The sequence below is a fragment of the Thunnus albacares genome, chromosome 24, assembly GCF_914725855.1.
Source record: "Thunnus albacares chromosome 24, fThuAlb1.1, whole genome shotgun sequence".
In the NCBI taxonomy this organism is placed as follows: Eukaryota; Metazoa; Chordata; class Actinopteri; order Scombriformes; family Scombridae; genus Thunnus; species Thunnus albacares.
In genome coordinates, this window is record NC_058129.1 from 15,670,583 (window position 1) to 15,694,575 (window position 23,993).

At 41.4% G+C, this 23,993-nt stretch overlaps 1 protein-coding gene across 1 annotated transcript in view; it reads left to right on the top strand.

The window, feature by feature from the left end:
* The first annotated feature begins 11,904 nt into the window (after positions 1-11,904).
* LOC122976170 (activin receptor type-2A-like) overlaps positions 11,905-23,993 on the top strand; it is a 50,074-nt gene continuing 37,985 nt past the window's right edge. Inside the window, exon 1 of the mRNA XM_044344470.1 lies at positions 11,905-12,873. Within this exon, the coding sequence (XP_044200405.1) occupies positions 12,819-12,873 (55 nt within the window). The 5' untranslated portion in view covers positions 11,905-12,818. The remainder of the gene's footprint in view (positions 12,874-23,993) is intronic.

A 23,993-nucleotide genomic window follows, 5' to 3' on the forward strand; every position in this document is an offset into this window, starting at 1 on the left:
TGCTTGTATGACTCCTCTTTAAAGTGTCAAGGTAACATTTTTCAGGAGACAGAAAATCAGGTTTTCTCCAATACACAACCACGAAAAACTACTGTACAACACCGCTGCATCTGCTGACATGCAAAGCTCAAAAACTAAGGAAATCAGATCACAATTGTGTTCTGCCTACTCACGTAAATATGTGAGAATGTTCTTTGCCTCTCGTCTACGTCTAAAACAATAACAAATCAGTAAAAACACTGTGAACATGTTGACCTCTGAAAGGAAACCCTCTCTAATTGTGGCAGCGTCACATCACATCATCCAGTTTTAGAAAACGCTGTTGTGGCAGAGAACAAAAATAAGCAAAGAAGAGCCTCAGTCAGCCTGACGTGGGACCAGTCGGGTCACTTTATCCTCACAATGATGTCATACGTGTCTCCAGTCTGACCTTGTGACCTTGCGAATCTTTGCGAACTCAGCAAATCTTCCAAAACGACATTCAAGTCATTTAGTGGGGCAGCTACGTGCAAAATCATTCAGATGGTGATACAAACATGAGATTTTGCATGTGGTTCAACTGCAGGCTGCTTATTAAGAAATTAACGTTAGCCAAATGAAAATCCGATATGGCCACAACTTTTCAAGATGGCCACCAAATTATGGCTACTGGGTGCATTTATCTTCATATAATCAAAACAAACAGTCCAAAATTGATATTTTAGAGGTCAGTCCCTATTGTTTTCAAACTATTTCTGCAACATTTGGGTTTGTAGGATGGATTTATTCATCATTTTTGGAAGGTTTTAGACATTTTATGTCTCAGTTGCCTAATATTTTACTTGACGATTCAGTTTTCATAGTAAATAGGCATCTGGATGCATCATTGTGTATTTATCGAACCTTACAACTGGCACACACAGCTACAAAGTGTAGTGCAGCTCAGGCCAAACTGATAGCATTTGCATCTATTTGCTATTGGCAACACTTTGCAATAGGTTGGAGAGTCGTCAAGTAAACCTTCCATCCATCACCATGCTTCATCCACCACTAGTCACTAGGATTCAGGTACTTTGGCCTACATACAGATGCTTGACTCCATATGCATCCTGACTGGAAGGCAGCATGTTTTGCATCTTGAGTTGGTGATGTTATGATGTTATCTCTGAAGTCAATGACTGGTGGATGTTGGCTACGTTTTGGATAGACGACTGTGGCCTGATCATACATATTCCAAGTGTCCCAAGCAGACTTCTTTCCTTTTCCTTGAAATGCCGACACTACATCACAATCACTAAAAGCATGGAACAACAAGCTTCATTCTGTTTTTTCTAGCCCAAGCACAGAGCAGATCTCATGAACGAGGATCCATTTCAGGCTTCGTCCTTGACCAAAGGCAATCCACAGTTTTGCAAGACCCAGCTCTTTCAGGGATGGAAAACACGATACTGCTATTACAGTCACATCTGTGTCATTTGCTTTAATCATCAATACCTTGTTGCTATTTAGGACTGAATCTTTTGCATGAACAAACACTCGTGCATCTGCCTCTTCATGAGTACAACGATTGTATTTGTCATTTGTCTTATAGAAAATGAAAGAGCTCTGTTTTGTTGGTGTTGTCTCGCAGAAAGTTTTGCCAATTATTGGGTGTTTTGGTGAAATCTGTCACCCTCCTTCTCATTCGCTGCCCTTGCTTTGTTCTTGCCTCAGTCTTCAGACTAGATGGAACGTAAACATCAAAAACTATATCTGAGCTCTTGTGCTTTGTGGCATAAGCCTTTGCTGCAGGAATAGCATCTTGCATGGTATACTGACCAAGTTTTTGATGCTCGGGTTGCCAAGGCATTCTCTAATGCTGAGCCATCGATGACAGTAGCATCTGCATCTTGACTTTGGATTCAAGGATTTCAGCAAGTTGAGATTTTTTGCACGAAGCTATCCATTGTCACCCAGAGAGGCAGGAGAGGGATTTTTTTTCATGCTGAAAGAATTCTATTAAGTCATAGTCCCTTCTTTGACAAGAGATGAAAAGTTGAGCGAAAAGATGGAGGTCCTTCTTCAGTATAACTCTTCAGAAACTGACACTGAACTCCATGCTGAGTGATATCACCGGTGTGCCCTGCTAGTGCATGACATTCACTCATGTAATTACCATTACAGGTTGATTTTCAGGTGGCTAACGTTCTTTTTCCCATCACAAAGTGAACAATTCCATGAAAATGTGCACTTAGCTGCTCCATTTATTGAAGCTATTCAGCGAAGTTTCAGGAGCGAGTTTCAATTACGCCACTACCGGCATTTCTATAAATACCACCTAACCCTCTCCGCTTCTTCCCCTCTCGTATTCTGCGCCCCTCCCTCCCGCCCTATTTCTCTCTTCCTGTTTCTTCATGGGGTCCGCTGTTGCCCGGGTGCTGCGGCGGATTCCCAGTAAGCTTCCCCACAACGCAGTCAGCAACTGAAAGAACTATGCACATTAATTGTTTTCCTCAATAAATCATCCAAACACATCTCGTTGATGGTGTGGTCCTTGCTAGTGAATTATATAGCCACAAGTAGGAGGTCGGGATGGATGGGTGGGTCAACAAAACATCAGACTTCAACTTGAGAGACCAATGTTTGCAACTGTTCCCTTAAAATTGCTGTAAACATGACGACAAGGGTTAGGTTGTGATGATCTTTCCCTAAACCTAAACAAGATGTAAATGTGCCAAAATCCAACCAAACAGATTTATCAGATCAGATTATCAGATGTTCATCATCAGAAAACGCTTATACGTGTCGTATGAGAAGCTCCAGACAAACATTTTGTCGTTGAATTTGTGGGATGTGTTTGCCAGTCGGCATCCTGCTATATCACAGAGAATATATATCACAACCATAGGGGCAAAATCAAAACAAAACCCCTGAAAATGCCAGTCAGGTAGAACGTTTTTACTCAAATATTCTCTTTTTTCTGTTGTCAGCAACTCTCACTTCCAGTGTCAGAGCGGTTCATGTGGGTATGACAGTTTGTTAGCGTTCTCTGTCTTCAATTTCCATCCAGAAATCCCTCTGAACCCCTCTCAGCACAGAACATTTGACTTCTTAAGTAATTGATCACCTTTTTTTCTTCTAGAAATGCTCATATTAACCCTAAAATATGAAAACAATACCAATTAATGCTAAAGGTAATCGTCATAATGACTGAAACCACAGATCTGACGCAGCCAGCCAAGACATGTTTGTTTAAACTGTTAAAATGAGAAAGTGATTCAGATTTTATAGACAAGCGCAAACATGTCTGACTTGTAAAACACAGGTGTAACTAATAAGATCGTTAATTGCTGCTTTGCTTGAACGGCGCCGTCATTAATGTTATTAGTTGCACCTGTGTTGACTTGTCTTGCCATGAGAAGTCGACGTTTCTGCCATTAAAAAAGCTCTAAATTATCCAGTATTTTCCAGTATTTCAGGGGAGTTTTGTGTCTTTTATAAAGTGGAAAAATATGCATGAAAAGAAACATGCAGGTTCATGCTCTTAATAATATTATTTAATCAAAACCCCACTTCACTCCTAATGTCGCTTGATTGAATGTAATTAAATTAAATTAAATCTTTAATGAAGGTAACTTGAGGTGCTTTGTTAAACATCATAAGAAGATTACATTACTGGAAGCAGGGATAACCTTTACTTTTACAATTTAATCATCTGGAAAATATTAGAAACCGAATTTAATATCATTTTATTAAATATGCTGTTGCCTGAAGAAGAGGTACAAATATTGATTGAGCGCCTGTAAGACTGTAAGATTCAATTAACTTCCACTTCAGCCCTGAAATCTGCTTAAAAATTGTGACTTCACACACTCTTAAAAGTAACTTGGTCCTCTTATGTTTTGGAAATGGCCCTTTATGCCTGCACAGTTGCCCTCCAAAACGTTGGCAACAACTTGTCTATAAAGGTTTTGGGGTATTGGGTTACATTCCCCAAATATCACGGTCTCATTGTGTGATTGCATAAGAGTCACGTCATGCTCGGAGCATGGGCCTCCTCAGCTTTAACCTGGTGTTATTTTCAAACTAGCCTGGTCATGACAACACGTATTTTTGGGCCTCTCCGTATTAAATTTAGAGCTGTCAGCGCCGCGTCCCCCCTTCCCCCCCCCCCCTCCCAACCCCTCCACCCTCACCCCACCTCCCTCTGGAGAGGAGAGGAAAATAAAGAGAGAACGAAGAAGTCATATTTCAGGAGAGGTAGCTCAGTTCAACAGCGCTCCACTACTTGCCGCTGATCCTAAACTCAACCTCAAAACATCAAACTCTATTTTCTGAACGACTGATCAGGGCTCAGAGGATCCGCCGCTGCTCTGTGACTTGAAATGACTACACAGGAACATAATCCAGAAGGAAATTCTGTAAATCTGACTGCAAACAACTGTTTAGAGGATAAGCATGGGAGGAAAAACAAGGAGATGTACAGTATTCATCTAACAGCTTGGCAAAGGGCAAGATTTGCATATAAATGCTACAGCAGCAGGCCTTGATATGAGTACATACGGCACTGAGCTCAGAGCAGACTTAATGAAAAGATTTTGATGACAGCGCTTTAAGCATCACAATAAGTTTGTCCTTCCTTGAGTTTATACCACATAATGTGCACCGCTGCAGCGTGCGTCATCATCTAGTCTGGTTCAACACGTCCATCCGTGTCAGAAATATATATCTCCAATACAGAAAATATTCTATATTTGACTTTTATTCAAGCAAGGAAGGTTTTTTTTCCAACACCCACATGCTTCACATACAGTTATATGCAGTCAAACAGGTATTTAAACAGTGAAATCCCTTTATTCTACCCTGGATGTGCTCTGATTTTCCGTACTGAGATTGAACCTGTTAACCTCTCGGACACAAGTAGCTCATTTCCCCCCTTCTCCAGTTGGCCTTCAGAGCCCGATGTTTCGAGGCTCTGCTGCTGACAGCTCTTGCATGTCTCCGTGTAAAAACAGTAGCTGCTACAGATCAGCAGGCACGCTAGGGATTAAGAAGACAGTGATACCTGCCTCCATGACATAAGCGCGAACTGTCGTCAACGATTGACGACGTAACTGTAGATTTAGTGTGTTCTTTCCTTCTTTCGGGAAATTTCATGTGTCCCCCCCCCCCCCCCCCCCCCCCCCCCCCCGCCCCTGCCCTTGAAACCTCAAAAAAAAAAACCTTCCTCCTGTCCTCTTCTCTCTCCCTGAAACGCTGTGCTGCTGTGGAGATATGTGGTTTTCATGCAGCAGCAGCAGCAGCAGCAGGAGCAGGAGCAGCAGCAGCAGCAGCGATGAAGGCTCATTTTTAACTCGCTAATGCCTCCTCTTCTGTGGTTTGCTGTATGGGTTCGTGCGAGGACAAGGAAGGCAGCTGGGTGCCAGATGAGAACGGTAATTAGGCCGGTATCCACCGGGCTTTGGTTACAGGTGCAGATCTGCCTGCAGGGATGAACAAAGCTGTCAATGGAAAAGATCATTCATGCTGAAACAACAGAAAGGAGGGAGGGGGAGGTTGGCCGGCTCTTGCTACACGGAGCAAGAGCCAAGACAAGATAAATCGCTCTGAGTGGCATCGCGACAAGCTGAAAGCAGGCGTATAAATCATTTTCCTGGGCGCTTAAGAGCAAAAGGAGAGGCTTTGATTTTAGCCGGAGAGCCTGTGCATTGATAGAGAGTGTTAAATTAGACAAGAGGGGCTTCTGATGTGATGCTCGCTCTTAGTGGAGCACAATGTAGAAATGATGGAGAATTCCTCTCTTGCAGAGTGTTAAAGTGATGTTGAAGAATCTCAAAGAGGATTTTAACAGTTTTGGCCCACGAGGGGGCTGCTGGTTCGATATTTAATGGAATCCACACTGTAAAAAATGTTACTTCCATGTCTCTTTAATGCGACTTTGATTCTATTTTTGCTCGTGTTCTCTGCTGCATATTTTCTCTTTGGTTGTGGAAGAACTTGACTGGCCTGCACAGAGGGCCTGACCTGACCTCAACCCCTATCTGACACCTTTTAGTATGAACTGGAACGCAGACTGGGGAGCCCAACATGAATGTCCGACCTCACTCGTGCTCTTGCGGCTGAATGGGAGCAAATCTCTGCAGCCAGGTTTCAAAATCTGGTGGAAAACCTGAAACCAGAAGCACGTGAATGCTGGTGGTTTTTGGAATGAGATGTTAAAGAGTAATTTAACACCTAGCTGGAAAGCTGTGATGTCACCATGTACTTGAGTACACTTCTACATCACCACTAAGGGTCAGAAAAAACATGATTTTCATGGTTTTTAATCTTTAATTAATAATCACATATGGATGTAACGTGGACCCTATAATGCAGTTTGAAAGGCAATGACATTACAATTTGCTAATTAACACAATTAAAAATTTCACAAAACATCATTTATACATAGACAATATTTAAAATTCTGAACATTAAGTCAAAATGGCCTCAAATTCACAGACTAGATTGCCTTAAAAATGTGTACAAATGCACAATATTATGTTTTAGAGGCATTCACCTTTTCCAAATGAGGTAAATCATATATAATACTTGTCAAGTGGTAAAGCCAGAGCAACAACTCTAATTGATCGATCTTTTGAAAAAACACACGCCTACTCTAAGAAAAGGATGCAGAAAATAAAGCTGATTTACCCTCAGCTGATGCTCCGCAGAACCAGTCAACACTAATTGCGTTGTGTGTATGAATTTCAAATTGCTTTTATTTACACAAAGTGGACATATCACGTTTTTTGAGAACGACCTTTGCGGATGCAGAGGACGCGGCTGATTTGAGGACTGAATGGGGAAACTCCATCCTTCCATTCATCATTCATACTTGCATCTTAAAGTGTCCACTTGCCCTTGATCGTCGTCCTGCGGTTCTCTTTGTCACATGCACACGCACACGCACCCTCACACATCACAAACACACACACACACACACACACCCCTCTCTACCCTCAACTATTAACAATTCGACGCGTTTGCTCGCAGTTTTAGATGTATCCTTTGTTGCTCTGCAATGCACTTTGCGAGCAACCTGCTTTTTGTTAAAAGCACTTTGTCGATAAATTTGACTTCCCTCGACACTCAATACTGAGTCCATTAAGCCGCAGAGCCATGGGGCTACTCTGTACGCAAGGGCCACTGGTTCCAGTAAGGTATATCTGCTGAGCTCTCATTAGCAAGCATCATCATACGTAATTCTGGCACGTGTAATGCCATTAGAGGGGATTTGGCATCTGATAGTTGAGTAATGGGATTAGCTGGGCGGTAAATCTCTAGGACCCGAAACTGTAGGTCTTCCCCACTCAAAGGAAGACAGATAGATACACAACCCAACCCGCCGGTTTCCACACGAGCGTAATGCAAGTCATCCCTTCGTCATGGCTGAATGCTTACTAATGTGTGTTATGTTCCCTTCGTTTTACAGAGCTTCGTAGCTTCGTTAAGGAATAAAGATGTGCAGTTATTGTTATTGTGGTAAAATGATCTGAAACAGCAACATCTCAGGCCTCCTTGTCCACAGTTAGAGAATTATTGTAAGGAGTTTGGTTTACTGTTGCTATTCCTAATAGTATATATCATCCTTTTATGTTTCTAAGTCCCAGTTTTGTTTTGTTTTTCATCTTTCCACACACATACAGTGGATAAACTGCCACAGACTTAGATGTACATGCTTCCATATATCATCAGATGCCTAATTATAGCTCAACCCAATTTAATAGTTAATGCAATGCATGCAAATTCATCTTTTATGTTACCTAATTTCTTGATTATGTCTTGTTATTGATGTTGTTTTGCACAAAAAAGACTGTTATTGTTGCTCCAAGTCACTGAAAACATTGGTTTCAGATGTGCTGAACATCTCAGTTTGACTTTTTTACTCAGTGAAAATTTGCAAGAATTCAGTATTTCTTTCATTTTTCTCTCTTGGAACGGGAAAGCCTCTAAAACAGAGCATTGAAAACATGTAATTTGATCATGTATAATTATGCAGAATAAACCAACACAACGTTTTGAGACAAGAAAGAACACATTATACAGTAGAAGCCAGGAGGAAACTCTCTTCCTTAAATGGCAATAATTATATTTACCTGCATCACTGCAGCTGGTTGGGTTTCAGTGACCTCGGAGCAGACCTAAAAACAGACAAACAGAATTGGATGACGACATGAAAACGCATCAAGGAGGCCCAGAAAAGTCAGCCTTGAATCATTCATCCTCTGCATCACCAACAAACAAAGACCAGAGAATTTATCTTCCTGGTCAGAAACAAGAGGGAGTTTAAGTTATTAATAAAACTTAACTTTTTCTGTACATGTTCTGATATTGTTTGAACTGATGTATGTGATTAAAAGCTGTTGCTGTTTTACTGTTATGACCCTGATTTATATTTTTAAATGACAGATCTGATAAAGAATGTCTAATCTTCCAACTATGCTGTCTCTAAAATAACCTCATTGCTTATTAAAATCATGATACTTGATATTTTGCAGGATTCCTCCACTAGTGGTATCATGCAAAGGATTGTTAAAGCACAAGTTCGTGGAAGGTTCATCCTGAATTCCTCTAACTGAATTAGTTAATTGTTTGTGACGCAAGACAAAGGAATCTCACAATGAAGAATAATCTTATTATGCAGCTATTTACAGCTGTGGTTGACTATAAATATCTTTCCTGATAAAGAACCTGCTATTTATTACCCCTTGTTTCTAACATTTTTGTCAGTCGTGAATCAGTGAAACAATAAACATCCCCCACATTTCCAGGACAGAGCCGAGCAGTACTTGCTCTTTCCGGAGAGAGTTCATTTGTGATGAAAGTTCAAAATCGCTGCCAGGGGAATAACATGTACAGGAACTGAACTCCTCACCCGGCCAGTGTTAGTGCCTGGAGCTCCAACCATTAAGCTATGTACAGGACTGTGTGTTTTGCTGTAGATGAAAGCCAACACTCCAATATAGAACCGGTGACTCAGCTTCCAGCTTGGCGGAGAAATCCCCTGAGACCTTTGACCTCCTAATCGTTTAGCAGCGCTTATGGTTGGAGATCTGCTCCAGGCTATTAGAGAGAATTAGTGTCATGCAGATTTGGGGATGGGCCAAACCTATATCTGTACTTCACGGTATTCTCAGCATTTATTACTGAGCGCCCAACCCATGTTGACATCTGATATGTGACCGTATAGTAGCACATACATGAGGCTATATGTGGGTGCAATTGGTGTTGACCTACATGGGGTTGACAGGCTATATGTTATGGACAGACTGTTGATTTAAAATAGGATACATTTTATGGTTTAAACCTGTGAGGCACCACTATAATGGGCTATGGGGGTGTTTTATATAATGTATGTATATAATATATATAGTTTTAGCTGTATATTTAGGACAAAAGAATACACACATGCCTAATAATATCAGTAATACTGTACACACAAGCATAAAGATTGTTTCCTACTATAACCTTTTATCTGCAAATAGCATGTAGGTGATAACTGCTCATGACTCCGCCCCGCTGTTGATGCAACGGAAAACGCCGGAGTACAAAACGAGCAGCCTTCCCGAACAAAAACAATCCCTAGCTCGTTAAACTGTTGCGTCAAGCTGGCTACAGTGAGCCCGACTGGTACTGGAAGTTGAATTATTTTGCCTTCAAAATGAAAGCAAAAACAAAAAAATTGTGTAATAGTGATTAAAGAACATTCACAGGAAACACCAAACATAAAAATATCAACCATGAACCGTAATTTAATGCTAAATATTATAATTAATTCAAATACAAATTCAAAAAATAATCTGTTGGGCCATTAGTCTATTGATAAGAACTAAAATAATAAAGTAGAATATACTATATATAGAGTATACTGAAACATCTTACCACTTTGACACAGAACCCCAGATTAGGTAACAATGCAGGATCCACCTAGCTGATAATGCTAAATAGGCTGCATTTATATAGAGCCTTTATAGTCTTTTGACCACTCAAAGCACTTTCCATTACATTCCAACATTCACCCATTCATACACTAATGGCAGAGGCTGCCATGCAAGGTATCAACCTGCTTATCAGGAGTTTCTAGTCACTCACCCACCAATGGCATGGCCTTCGGGAGCAATTTGGGGTTCAGTATCTTGCCCGAGGACACTTCGACATGCGGACTGGAGGAGCCAGGGATCAAACCGCCAACCTTCCAATTAGTGAATGACCTGTTCTAGTGTAAATGGTGCAAATTGTCCAATAATTGGTCAAATTACCAAAAATCAAAGGGCAGTTCTCCACTTTGCCAGGCCTGTAGTCCAGCCTGTATTAACCAGTTACATTATATATAGTGTAAATTGGCAATAGGCAACAGCCATCTTTAACAAGGACAGTAAAAGACTGTAAACACAGCATCTGCACCTCCATATCTCATTCACATTCATATTGTTTGTACTGTGTCTTTGTCTGTCCTGCACTGTTCAGATGTATATAGATTTTATTGTTTAATTGTTAACTGTACATATACAATATATCCTGTTATTACACACACACATAGTTTATTTACACACTTATATTCTGCTTTTTTGTACACACATAGTTTTAATCATAGTCCACCCCCACCACACAGAATCTTTATAAATGACTGTCCCTCTCTTTCTAACACTGTTATATTTGTGTTTATGTTTATTATTCATGTTTATTGCTTTTTCTGTTGACATCTGGACATCTAAACATTAGAGTAAAGAAGGATCAATTTGAAGCTCATGATGTTAAAATCATTGGTGCTTCAGAGGACCTGAAGGCCACTATAAACCTGCACTTCATTCCCATATCGGATAATCTGACCCCACATAAGACCAGATGGTGCATTCGAGTGACCCTTGTCATCTTGTAAAGTAAAAAAAATGTAAAAGCCAGTGGTGCGATGCCTGAATTTGCAGTATGAGTTGTGATGTTTTTACTGTAACACATGACAGGAATGTGACAAACAGTTCACCACCAGTGGATTTAGATTCAATTTTGTGTTATCTGTTTATTTGTCTGGGTTTTGATTGAAGGGAGAATATATTGGTTGAAAGATTCATTTTTGTAAAGGACAACAGAAAATGGTCCTGGAGGCAGGATTTTCCTCTTGTATACAAGCAGAAATTGGATTACTAGATAAATGCAGTCATATTAATGGAGTTTCTTTTGAAATATAAGATCTCATTGCCTGTTGTTTGCATTCTGATGCAACTTAAAAACCTATTTTCAGTGCTGCCTGTTTGCAAGTGTTATCTGTTGTTTTGTCTGGGTTGTGACTGACAGGAGAATGTATTGGTTGAAAGATTTGTTTTTGTAAAATGTCTGTTTTTGGGCACTTTTTTGTATTTTGTGTTTAGGCTTGATCGTGATATTTTAAATTTGTTCGTTCTGCAGAGACAGAAAGGCAAACAAGACATTTCATTTAGAGATTTTTTTAAGAAAAATTCTCTTTCTAGTCAGACGATCAGATTCGGAAGGAAAATGGGAGACGCCACCAAACTGGCCTTCGCCGTTTTCCTCATCTCCTGCTCTTCAGGTGAGTGTGGAGGTTGTAATGCATGGCTTAACGTCAGCTGTGGAGAATTCAGTGCAATGCTTATTGTTATCTCTGCAGAATGCAATGCATAGCTGGTTGTTATCTGTGGAGAATGCAATGCAACCTTATGAGGAGAGGGCGAATAATCCCATCCTACCATTCCGCCTCATTATTTGTGCACTTTTTTCATATGTGTTGTGCTTGTTGCAGATGTCAGTGGTGTGTATTTTTGTAAAGGACAACAGAAAAAAGACCACATTTCATTAATAAATAATAATAAATTAGATTTTAAAAACGTCCCATTGAAACATTTAATTTTGAAATCCTTTACCGGAAGCGTTGTACGACAGTTCGGCTGCCTTGACGGCGGGTCGGTTACGCCATCTTGAAAAATTTGTCCCGACCAGGAGGCAGCGGACTTTGGGAAAACCAGCTCGTCCTAAACTCGATAGCTGCATTAGCTACACGGATTAACGGCAGCTTTAGCGGTTGTTGCTATCATATGATAGTGTGTCTGCGTTTCCATTTAAGTCGTTTCGACGGGGGAAGGGTGTTTGGCCCATTTTTGGAGAGGGCTAACCCCGGAGAGAGCCTCGTACTCGGTTGTGTTTCCCCGTTGGAGCGGACGGAGCTTTCGGCTGTGGCCGGGCAGCGCCGCCGGACTGTCGGACGAAACTGCTAGCTCCTACACGGAATATAACAACAACACTCAACGTTTTAAACTCGCTGTTTTCGTGCCGGAAGGTTTTGGAAATGCTCGTTTGAACGCCGTTTTGATGTTTTAAAGCCACGGAGCTCGCCGAAGGGAAGTTTTGATTGGAGAGCGGAGTGCGCTTGATTTCTAGTCCGATGGATGTTAGCCCTGCCCGGCTGTGGCACGGCTCTCTGCTCCGCTGCTCTGACAATAACACAGGTGAACACGTCTGTTCATAACAATGCTACAGACCTGGCAAATACATGGCAGCCCGGGCTTGAATGCCAACAAGTCGCCCTCCGTTGCTTGTCTGTAAACCTGGAAATACCACCAACCATCCCCTCCTCCTCCTCTTCCTCCTCTTCTTCCTCCCCTCTTCTTCTTTTTTTGGACTAGTAAGGCTTGCATTACCTGGGATATTTTGGATTTAGGCTCGATCTCGACATTTTAAAGATGTCCTTTTTGCAGAGACAGTGCTCCCTGGAGCAACAAGACATTTAATTTTGAGATTTTTTGGGCTGTTTTTTTTTTTTTTTTGGTTTTTATTCTCTTTCTAGTCAGAGGATCAGATTCGGATGGAAAATGGGAGACGCCACCAAACTGGCCTTCGCCGTTTTCCTCATCTCCTGCTCTTCAGGTGGGTGTGGAGGTTGTAATGCATGGCTTATTGTCAGCTGTGGAGAATTCAGTGCAATGCTTATTGTTATCTCTGCAGAATGCAATGCATAGCTGGTTGATATCTGTGGAGAATGCAATGCAACCTTATGGGAAGAGGGCAAATAATCCCATCCTACCATTCCGCCTCATTATTTGAGCCCCTTTTTTTTGCATGCTTCATGTGTGCATGTGCATTGTGTTTGTTGCAGATGTCAGTGTTGTGCTCAAGATGCGGTCTTGGGACCCGGAGGGGTCCCTGAGGGGCTCCCAGTGGGACATACCAGTACAAATTTGATTTTTGTAGCTTAATTTCATTAGCTCGAAGAAGGTACAAACAATATGGGACAGTGTTGTGTCCTCACTGTAACTTCCCAACCTGCAGTGTAGTTAGTTATGTAAGTAATTACAAAGTCAAATGTAGCATAAGATGGGGCTTGATATGAAGATTCTTGGATAAACAGATGTGTAGTGGCAACTAAAAAGGTGGTTGATGTCTAAAACCCAAGCTGGGAGAACCACAGGACAAATAACCACCATCATAATCTGGAAAAAAATCCCCAAGTCTTCATCTCCAATCTTGTCCCTGCTATTATACAACATTGACAAACAAGTGTATTGGCACAAAAGGTCATGGGACATTCAATACTGTCAGTATTGTAACACTGTAATGGTCAAACCTCATCGCAGCAAAGCAATTTTCAGCCCTCTTGTTGGCGAACAAACATCCTCTTATATGTCCTCATTTCCCAAGGGTAGATGCATAATGAATGTCAGTGGGGTCAGTGAGGTGATAATAGGGAGGAAAGGGTTAATCCAGGGGTGTTATTTTTCTTGCAGGGCACATTTGTTACTGTGGTTGAACTCAGAAGCCAACTGTTGTGTGATTGTGAGATCTTCTGTTGTCATGTCATTTTCATCATGTCAGAAATATTTGATGTTTTTACTTTGGCAAAACATTTATTGTCTAAACATCACAGTAAAAAATAAGGCCTAATGAAGCTCCTAATGTAATCACGTATTGTTTTTGGTTTGACTGTTCAAAATATAAAATGTGTCACAGTTCAAGGTTTATATTTTCCAGTAGCCCATGAGGATTGGTACCTGAAGGCCATTATAAACTAGGGGTGGGTGATCTGGCCAATAAATAATATCACAATTAATTTAATCCCAACCACGATCTAAATTACAATCTTTTTTCTCACTTTTGAAATGCCCAGACTTTAATTATGAATTACGACTATGAATTTCTCCATTTGCACCATTAAAACACAACAAACACAAGCCAAAAGGCAACATAATCATAAAATAACACTTTTCAAGTGCTCGCAACTCAAACGGAAAACTGACAAGTTCGTTTTTGGCACAAACTCCTCATCCGCCATGCTGCTAGCTGTAAACACTTTTCATGTGCTCACAACTCAAACGGAAAACTGACAAGTTCGTTTTTGGCACAAACTCCTCGTCCGCCATGCTGCTAGCTGTAACTCGCATTGTTTACCATACGTCACCCGAGGAACAGCCATGTGAAGTAATTCATCCAATCAGCATAGCCATCTAGTTGGCTACATCACTCTATTGGTTTGTTTAAGACATGTAGCACAGATCCGCTAATCAATGAGGTCATGTGAAGTTTGGAAAAAGAAATAAGAGGGCATTAAATACCGTCATCTCTACGATTTGTCTGAAAAGTAGCTCGTGGACGCCTTCAAGATCGCCTGTGAACCTGCACTTCATTCCCAAATTGGACAATCTAATTAGAGAAATGGTGCATTCAAGTGACCCTTGTCATCTTGTAAAGTAAAAAAATGTCCATGTGTATCACCAGGCACTTGACGTCAAATGGTCAACCGAGTGTAAACACCAGTGGTACGATGCAGTATTAGCTGTGATGTTTTACCATGACAGGAATGTGGCGAATAGTTAACCACCAATAGATGAACAAACAACCTATTTAGATTTTGTATTATGTGTTTGTTTGTCTGGGTTGTGATTGAAGGGAGAATGTATCGGTTGAAAGATTTATTTTATAAAGGACAACAGAAAATGGTTCTGGAGGCAGGATTTTCCTCTTGCATACAAGCAGAAATTGGATTACAGGATAAATGCATTCATATTAATGGAGTTTGGAAGTAAATGGCAATGAACGACTGAAGAGATTTAACATTTAATATATCCAGCAAACCTATGTAAAAGCTTTCCACTCGCACTTAAGTAGTGGAAAATGTAAATAAAATCTCGCAGTGGAATTGTCCCTTAACAGCAAGCCCTTGGGTGTCTTTGAGCGTTTCAGTAGAAATTAAAAGGCTTCCCAAATACGGTAATAGTTGGGGGTTAGTTCGAGTGTAAGCCAGGTGCTGTCTGTATTGCACAGTGCAGCAGATGATTATTCCACTCGTTCATTACTGTCTGAAGTGGGGGAAATGAATGGTTCCTACTTGAGGTGGAATAATAATCCTCTATGAAATCCAAGTTGAATTGGCACAGCTCAAGACGACACCAAGAAACCTCTGATAAGGGCAGGGCACTTATCCCGGAGTGCTTTTATTTGATGAGGCGAATTGAAACTTGCCAAAAAATCCAAGGTAATACTGAGATTTTTCTTTAAAGACTTCCAGTCTGTAAAAAAGCCAAATTATTTGCCAACTACCAACTTAAATTTTAGTGTTTGTAATGTACATTTCTGCAGACAGAAAGTGATGAATCTTCTAAAGAATCTGTACCCAGCAAATGTTTAGTATTTTTGCTGAAATAATTGACCAATTTTCCTGTAAATTTGTATTTTTTGGTGTTGTTACGCACATTTGACATAGTCGAACATTGCAATTCAGTAGCTGCCCAGTGTTTGTGATTCATCCTGGCATGTTTGAATGCTGCTGTAACACAAGGTGCGTCAAGGTTGTCTGCCAAAGTGTTGATGTGACAGGTTAGTAAACAGGCTTCTTGTGTGAGTTTCGCTGCTTTAGGTTGAGTTTGAAAACAGCACCTCTCCTGAAATGGAAAGTGACATTTTTCACTTTGGGAACCGACGCGGCGCCGCAGCAGGTCGATGTCGAACTCGGGTCGCCTGGTTGAAAGGCGCGACCTCTGCCTTAGATCTCATGTGAGCTTGAACTGCAAATCGGTAAATATTTACTGTGCTGCCTCATGAGTTACGGCACGTTCAATTCCTGTCAGATTTAATGTGGATGTGAGCTTGAAGGCTCGGAGAAACAGTGGTGGATAAAAGTTTGTTTCGCATTCACTGTGAGAAGCCGTGAAAGTGTGTTAACATGCGCGTTGAGTACAAGATGATAATAATATCCAAATAATCAATCATATCCATGTTAAAACCAGTAATATCTGCTGTATTTCTTCTCTGGTTGGTAACAGCAATATTTGCCTCTCATATGGCCTTTTGACCTTATGACCGTCCCATTTTTTCAAGCGAGTTAATGAGTATTAAATGGGTCTAAGTTGAAGTGACAAGACACTGCCCTATTTCTCCTCTGCTTTCTACATGATATGAATGTAACTCAGGCAATCAACCGCTGGGTGTAGAGGTCATACTCCAGTGTAAAAGTCATGTTTTTGCTGGTAATTTGGGGGTAAATTGCCGGTTAGATTTCTGCATGCATCCACCACTGAGGCTGACAGACGGGTAAGTCAAGTCTCGTGCTCTGCCTTCACTTTTGGCCTCCTGTTTTGTACACTGCAGCAGTTTCACACAGACATTGATCATCTTGCACACCAGTGTAAGGTTACATCAATATGGCGAGGATGAAGCAGCTCTGGGGGTTTTTTTTTTTTTTTTTAAATCCTCAGCAGCACAACAGATCTGATGATTCAGTTTCAGCTCCGCTACACATCAAACTCAACTCGAAACTCATCAGACCAGGATGTCTGTGTTCCATCTAGTGTCCGAAATTAACTTTTTGACTCACCTGCAAAGGAGACTGTTCAAAATAATAAATTACCTTTTTGTGTCACATATACATTTCAATATAACTTAACATTGTTTCTAGAGCAGCAACAGCAAAGTCACTATATACACACAATAATATCTCACTGGAAACAAATCTACAATGTCTAAAATAAATAATAATGATAAATAATATCAAAATACTGAGTGAAGTTTAGAAAGAATGAAGAACACAGACATTAGTATCAGTTTGGGATGCATGATAATGTCGTCATCAGTATCATCCAGTAAAGGCTGTAAAATGAAATATCAGCATCTACCTGAAATGAACATTTTTGCTTTTTCTCCGTGGACTTACACCCTTCCTCCGCAGGATCCACTTCACTGTCATCAGGACCGTCAGATCCGCTGCTTCTTCTTAATTTAACTTGAATAACAAACGGGGGGTTGGTGGTCTAGTTGGATCCACATGGAGAGCTTTTATTGTACTTTCAGTAACAAGCGTAGTTATTGTCCACTCGGGTAAAATTTTATCTTTCACTTCACCTGGTTCGCTGTGTCCGTGGTGGAGGAGCTGAGCCCCGCCTTCGGTCGAACTCCAACAAAGAGGACACAAGTTTTGAAAAAACGAATTTTCTTACTATATGACTATTTTGGTACAAACATTTACCAGTTGTTGCCAGTGTAGCCTTCCAAGATTTACTTGCCAAACGGAAAATCTACCCGCATTTTGCTCTTGGCAGGTGTTAATTTCGGACCCTGGTTCTGTCCTATCCAACTGGGGGAAACTAACATTTAACAGTTGCATTAAGTGGGCGAATTGGTTGACTTTCCAGACACCAGAATAAGCCCCTCTGTCTAGGACTGGGTACCGAACTTCAATACTTTAACGGCACCAACCGAATTGCTTCGGTACTATCGAGTATCAAAAAACGTCATTCGGTACCAAATTTCAATACCTAGCAGGAGCGGAGCTGTCCAGAACATCAAGCTGTAGTTTCTCAACATAAACAGGAATGGTGGAGGCAGCAGCAGCGTCTACAGCGGCTACATCAGTAACAGGAAGTTGGACCAAAACACGTAAACGGCGGTTTGGTGGCTGGCGAACGGCTGACAACAGCGTTTTGAGAGACTTGGCTCCTGTGTTGTTATGGTCACAGAGAGACTGCTTTGCTACATTACCGGCCGTTCTCCAGCCGCTGAACCGCCGATGTTTCGATGTCAAACAACAGGCAATATTGTCATCTTAATATTTTAATACAGCTTCATCTTGTCTTGCCAGCAGGTTATGTGTTTTGGTCCAACTTCCTGTTACTGATGAAGCCGCTGTAGCCTCTTCTTTCACTTTGAGTGTGTAAAAATGCCAAAAAGCTGAAAAATAATGTGTATTGTAATTTAATTTTTGTTAAAATGGATTTCATAAAATTGTTGGAAAAAAGTGTCGTTCAGGAATCGGCATTGAAGTCAAAGTATCGGTATAAAATTTTAGTCCTACCTCTGTCACAAAGCGCCTTTCACTTCTTAAATTCTTTTTAGCAAGACTCCATGCTCGGTGTTTTACAGTCGACCTTCCCCTCTGAGCCTCAGAGTTGATTTTATCGTTTACACACATAATGATGGAGCACAGCTCTGAAAGGTTTCCTGCCAAAAAACATCAAATATCTTGATGTTAAAATGTGAACAAGTGCAAGATATTAAAAGACTTGGCCTTTAAAGTTGGGGCAAAAACTAGCAGCTCTTTTCATTATTGATTGATGTGTCTTTTGGTTTGTTTCTTATACTCAATTAATCATTTGAGGCCAATGAAACTTTGTTGCTTAGACATGGTGGGAGATTTGCCTTTGGCTCCACATGGCAAATAAGACATTCACAGACTGTTAATCATTACTAGACATAAATGTTTCTGAGGTTTTAGTTGAACTCTCAAAACCCAGAAACACTACAAATCAAGGAAACATTAAAATTCAATTCTTAGTATTTGAAATGTAAATAAAGAGACAGCTGTGACAAACTGTCCTAATAGCTGAGGAAAACTGATGTTGACTCTGGCTGATAGAGCTGATTATTTACTCTGTAAGCAGTTAAAAATGATAGCAAATGCCCTGATGAACCAGAGAAACTCTCCCCGTCTATGACACACTTGCCGGTAATTTAAAAAAAATTGATTAAATAATTTATTTCAATCCTTGTGGCTGGTTAAACATCATTAATTTAATGATTAATATAATTTCTTTCAAAAATGACTATTTCAAAGAACCACAAAGTGTAAATTCAGTAGGAAATGTAGCCCAGATTAAATAAAAACGGGGATGTTTAATGTACACACAGTTTGTAATTTGTCTTTACATTGAAACCATTTATGCTGCGTTCACATGGATTCAGGCAGACGGACAACACTCAGTTTGATGAAACGGCAGGGCGGCAATACAAAACATGCATGACAATATGTTGCCATGGTGATGTCGTATTGTTTACAAAGAATGGAATAAAATACTACTTAGTAAATAAAGTTATTTTGTGTCTATTGGGCTATTTTATGTAATTGTTCTAGTAATGCATGTTGCTAAAATGCAGCTTTCTATTAATTCCCTCCAAAACTTGAAGTCATCCATTCATTTCCAACATGAACGGTGAAAGGAGAACTGCACTTGGTGTATCCCTTGTGTATGTTTGTTCGGAAAAAGAGACAAAAAAATTAAAATTCATAGCTTCTCTTGTCCAGATCACCTGTTTTCTCCTTGTGCGAGGGAGCTATTTAACATCGGGTTGTACATTCAGTTGAGGAGGACGGCAAAAAGTTAAAATATATAACTCTTTTTTTGCAGCAATGCCGTGAATTGTTAAAAGTATTCTCTGATGGCCTCGCCCAATTTTACCATCTTGCTCTCGTCCACTAAAATAATATCCGGTTTGCCGTCTACCGCCTCAATCCATGCGAACGCAGCATTAGTATGTGACTAAATCAGTCTCCCTTATTGTCCTGTACCCTTCTGCTGCAGTGTTTTGGGTATTTCCAAGAGCGGTCAGAGGCCGTCCACCTGCTCTGCCCCATCCCCCCACCCCCCCACTCCCCCCCATATCTATTTCTAATATGCTCTTTTGCATTATGCATCAGCCTCCAAAAGCACAGGTGTATTTGTTAAGGCCAGATGTAGCCTCAGTTTCCCATTGGGCCCAACTACCAGACTACTTCCTTCCAGGGTCGTGTATCATTCTGTGCTTCAGCATCATAAAAACAAAGTGATGCACTAGTTCATGTTTGGAGGTAAAATGGTGACCAAAGACAATATGTTGCCAAACCTGGCTAGGGGGGGATATTATGACCCTCCACCAGTCAGAGTGCTGGTTAAATTTAGCCTCACGGCCAGGTGTTTTGTGCTCTGTACACACTGCAAGCAACATGGATGGTTTTTGTGTGCTTTTTGGTGATGCAAGTGTCTCTGATTGCATTTATCCAGTGGAATATGAACTTTGTATTCATACAGTTGGACTGGTTTTTTTCCATGACTTAGAGAAAATTGCAGTCCTGATAAGTTAAAGTAGTGTTTTTAGGGTAAAAGTCAAAAATTAACTCTGAAAAAGGACCTTTGAGCTTACCGTTGACCCTAACAATCCTTCTTTTTTTTTTCTTTCATACAGAAGTGGTGGTGAACCGGTCAACTTAATCTTCATTATTTTGCATGAAATGTAAAGAAAACAGAAGTGCAGATAACCTTTGTAAAGTTCAGTCACAATCACTGTTTCTCTGTTTGTTTATGTGTCAGCTGAGTTTATCCGGTCATTGAACTACATTGAAAAATGGACTTCAGCTGATTTTTGTTGATCATGTTGCTCAATGCGGAGGGCATTGCCAGTAAAAAAAAAAAAAAAAAAAATTAAGCTGTCACACAATGGCGTTTTAACAGGTTTTGAAGGCCTAAGGCTCCTTAAAACACACTTACCACATAAATGACTATCTAAACTTTCACTACAATTAAGAATCATCAAAACACCATAAGTGCTATTGAGGGGATTTTCTTCAGCAGCAGTGATCTGTTTCAACCTGCTCCTCGTAACACTGGGCTGAGCAATGACACACGCTGGAAAAAAAAAAAAGCAGCACAGGTAGTTGAGCAGTGAGAGGAAATCATTCGAAAGCCAGTTTAGTGCACTTTTTCTGAGGTCATCCGATGCATTAAATCTTAGATACTCCACACAGGTCAAAGCTAATGCAAAGGATTATTTGCAAATGCTGTTCGGCTCCGAGTCTTTTTATAACAGCCGCTCAGAGGCAATGAGGGGACTAAAATAAAACAGATATTTAATTCAGCTCTCACCTCCTTATAGGAAGCAGAGGTGTAGGCTTGGAAGAAGATGGAGGAAGAACGTCCAAGCTGCTCAGTCGCTGGCTGAAATGATTATTCTGATATTCCGTGTGGCACCGTAGTCTTAATCAGACACCATTATTTCTTGCATTTTAATTGTCTTGTTTATTAAGGGGGACTAATTGGTATCAATGAAATAAGAAACCAACCATTCAGTTCCCCCAAATTCTGCGAGTGGATGGTTAATTGTGTGACAGACGTGGTTCAGCGAGTCCAACCCCCTGCAACCGAGAGGTCACATGTCCGACATCCTCTGCAGCCATTGGTCCCGTCGGCGTGTCCTTGAGCAAAACGCTACCTGCTCAGCTTAATGTAAGTGATGCTGGATAAGAGCATCGGCTAAAAGCCTAAAATGTAAATGCGGACCGAGCGCACCTCCATAATGGGAAGTCGATGAATTGCCTCTGTAACCATTACTGACTCAAATTAAAACAAACGATAGGGTAGAGGGTGAGTCCAGGGTTGACAAAACAACATCACCTTCAGATCGGAGCTTTTGTTTAGAAATACTGATTAACTCGAGGGTTTTTTTTGTGGTTGGTTTCCAGAATGTTAAATAGATTATCGGATAAAACTATCCATATATATATACACAGGAGTATTTTATCTTAGTCTAGACAACTTGATGTGTCGGTACCCCAGAGAACGGTCCAGAACGGTCCTTTACTGTAATTAATGCATCCTGCAGATGTTGCTTTATGTGCTTGGGAGAGTTTCAGTCTAGACAGGCTGGCTGCTCAGACTGAGAGGCCCTGCTTTGATCCTTGATTAAAAACTGCGAGCTGTACATTCATCATGCTCTTGTTTCAGGCTCTCTCAAGGGTCCTCGCCTGCTTTACGCTCCCTCCTTCCTCCTCCTCTTCGCCTTCGTCCGCCTCTTGCCAAGATTCCTCACTGTCATGAAGGTCGCTCTAACCTCTTATCACCAAAACCACTAAAGGCTAATGGTGTCTCGGGAACTCGGCGGGCCGGGGTGAACGCTGTTCGCTCCTGATATTGTGGCTTCGCCATCCTGCCGTTATTGTTGCTGTCACTTTGCGTTGCCGTCTAATAAACCCCAAATGTCATTTAGGGTGATTTGAGCGGCAATCATGTGAACTGGAAAAACATCAACAGGTCTTTGGCTCGACTTTTGGGGAGGAATAAGCAAACATCATACAAGAGATCCAGCAGGCATGTTTACCGAAAACTGGAATAATAAATGTTATATCTTTTCTCGAGTACAAGGCGTTTGCAGCTGAAATGTGTTTTGACACTAGTGTCTCACTTGTAGCGCCATCCTCTCTCTCTGAAATGCCAGTGAGGTGGAGAGGGGATTTGTTCAGTCTTGAAACTCTTAATGCTTGACAAGTTTATCTTCCCAAGCAGCACTGACGGGAAACAGAGTTTTGAAATCTCAGCAGTTACCTGGTAATCACTGAGTCATCATTGATAAACAAAACTATAAACCCTGCAGATATATTGTGGCTACTCTCTGCATCGGGGGAGTCAAATTCTTGGCTTACTGCACCTGAAATATAATCTCAATTAAAAATACACAAGTGTTGGTGTTTTATTTTGGCTGCGAGGGGCCTCGTGACCAGTATGTGTCATTAGTTTACACTAAATATAAAGATGAGCCAGGAGTCAGCGAGGTCGTCGGACGGCTGGACTTATGAAAGAGAGGGGGGGGGGGGGGGGCGGGGGGATTTATTGACTTTCCAGAGTTTATTGGTTTGTCTTGTACAAATGTGAAGCCAGCGAGTGCAAACAGTGAACATAATTGAACGGCAGACAACATGTCTTGGGAGGGCCACGTGAGATGACTCAGAGCGGGGCGGTGCATTAGTTCCACACATCAGCAGCAGCAGCAGCAGCAGCAGCAGCCTGTGATCCGAGTGTGGGCTAACCTTGACCGCTGAGTGTATTTCTGTACACTTGTAGACTTTCTCTCTTCCCCTTTTTGATTCCTAGTGTAAGCAAAGCGGCAGAAGACGGACACCGGATTGTGTTTTGATTGCTTTTGCCGTTTAAATTGCGATGCCGTTCTTAGAGGTTTTATTGGAAGCCTGCATTACTTTGTGATGGGTGCTTTCAGGAGCTGTACAGCAGTGGATTATGGGAAATCTCTCACTGAACCTGACTCATATATATATATATATATATACAGTATATACAGTATATATAATGGCTCATCTGCTGGCCTCCCTCCCTCCTCTCTCCCCCGCTCCTCACTCATTGATTGCTTGTTTTATAAAAATGAATTGAAATGCTCATGCTGCAGGCTTTGCGATATTGCAATATCACTGCAAATTCAATACACAGTTCAGCTTTAAGCCCAAGTGGCACTTAACACACCCTTCAAATAAATCCAAACAATTCAAGCACAGAGGGGGATGGAGGGTTGGGGAGGGGGGGGGTGGAGTCAGAGACGGAGGGGGTTTTTGCAGATCCTTCTACAGTACCCTGCGAGAGATAACGAGGCCTTTTAAATTGCTCGTCCTGTAAAGAATGTACGGTATGCAGTGACCGACTGCAGCCCATTACGCACGAGGCACACGGGGCTACGCTGGTATGTGATCCCTATGCAAACGGTACAGTCGGCGGCGATTCACGGCGAGAGAGAGAGAGAGACGCAGGCGCTCGCTCGCCCGCTCTCCTGACCTGTCCGGCAACCGGCCCCATCAACGCTAATTGAGGCGGAGACCAGTGGGCGTTTGTCGCTCTGGCATACCAGCGAGGATTAAAGGGATTGGATTCAGTTGCTGAGTGCGGTGGTTTTTAATGCACACACCCCCCCCTTCACCACCACCACCACCACCACCCTCACTATGTCCCCTCCTCCTGGCCTTGGAAAGA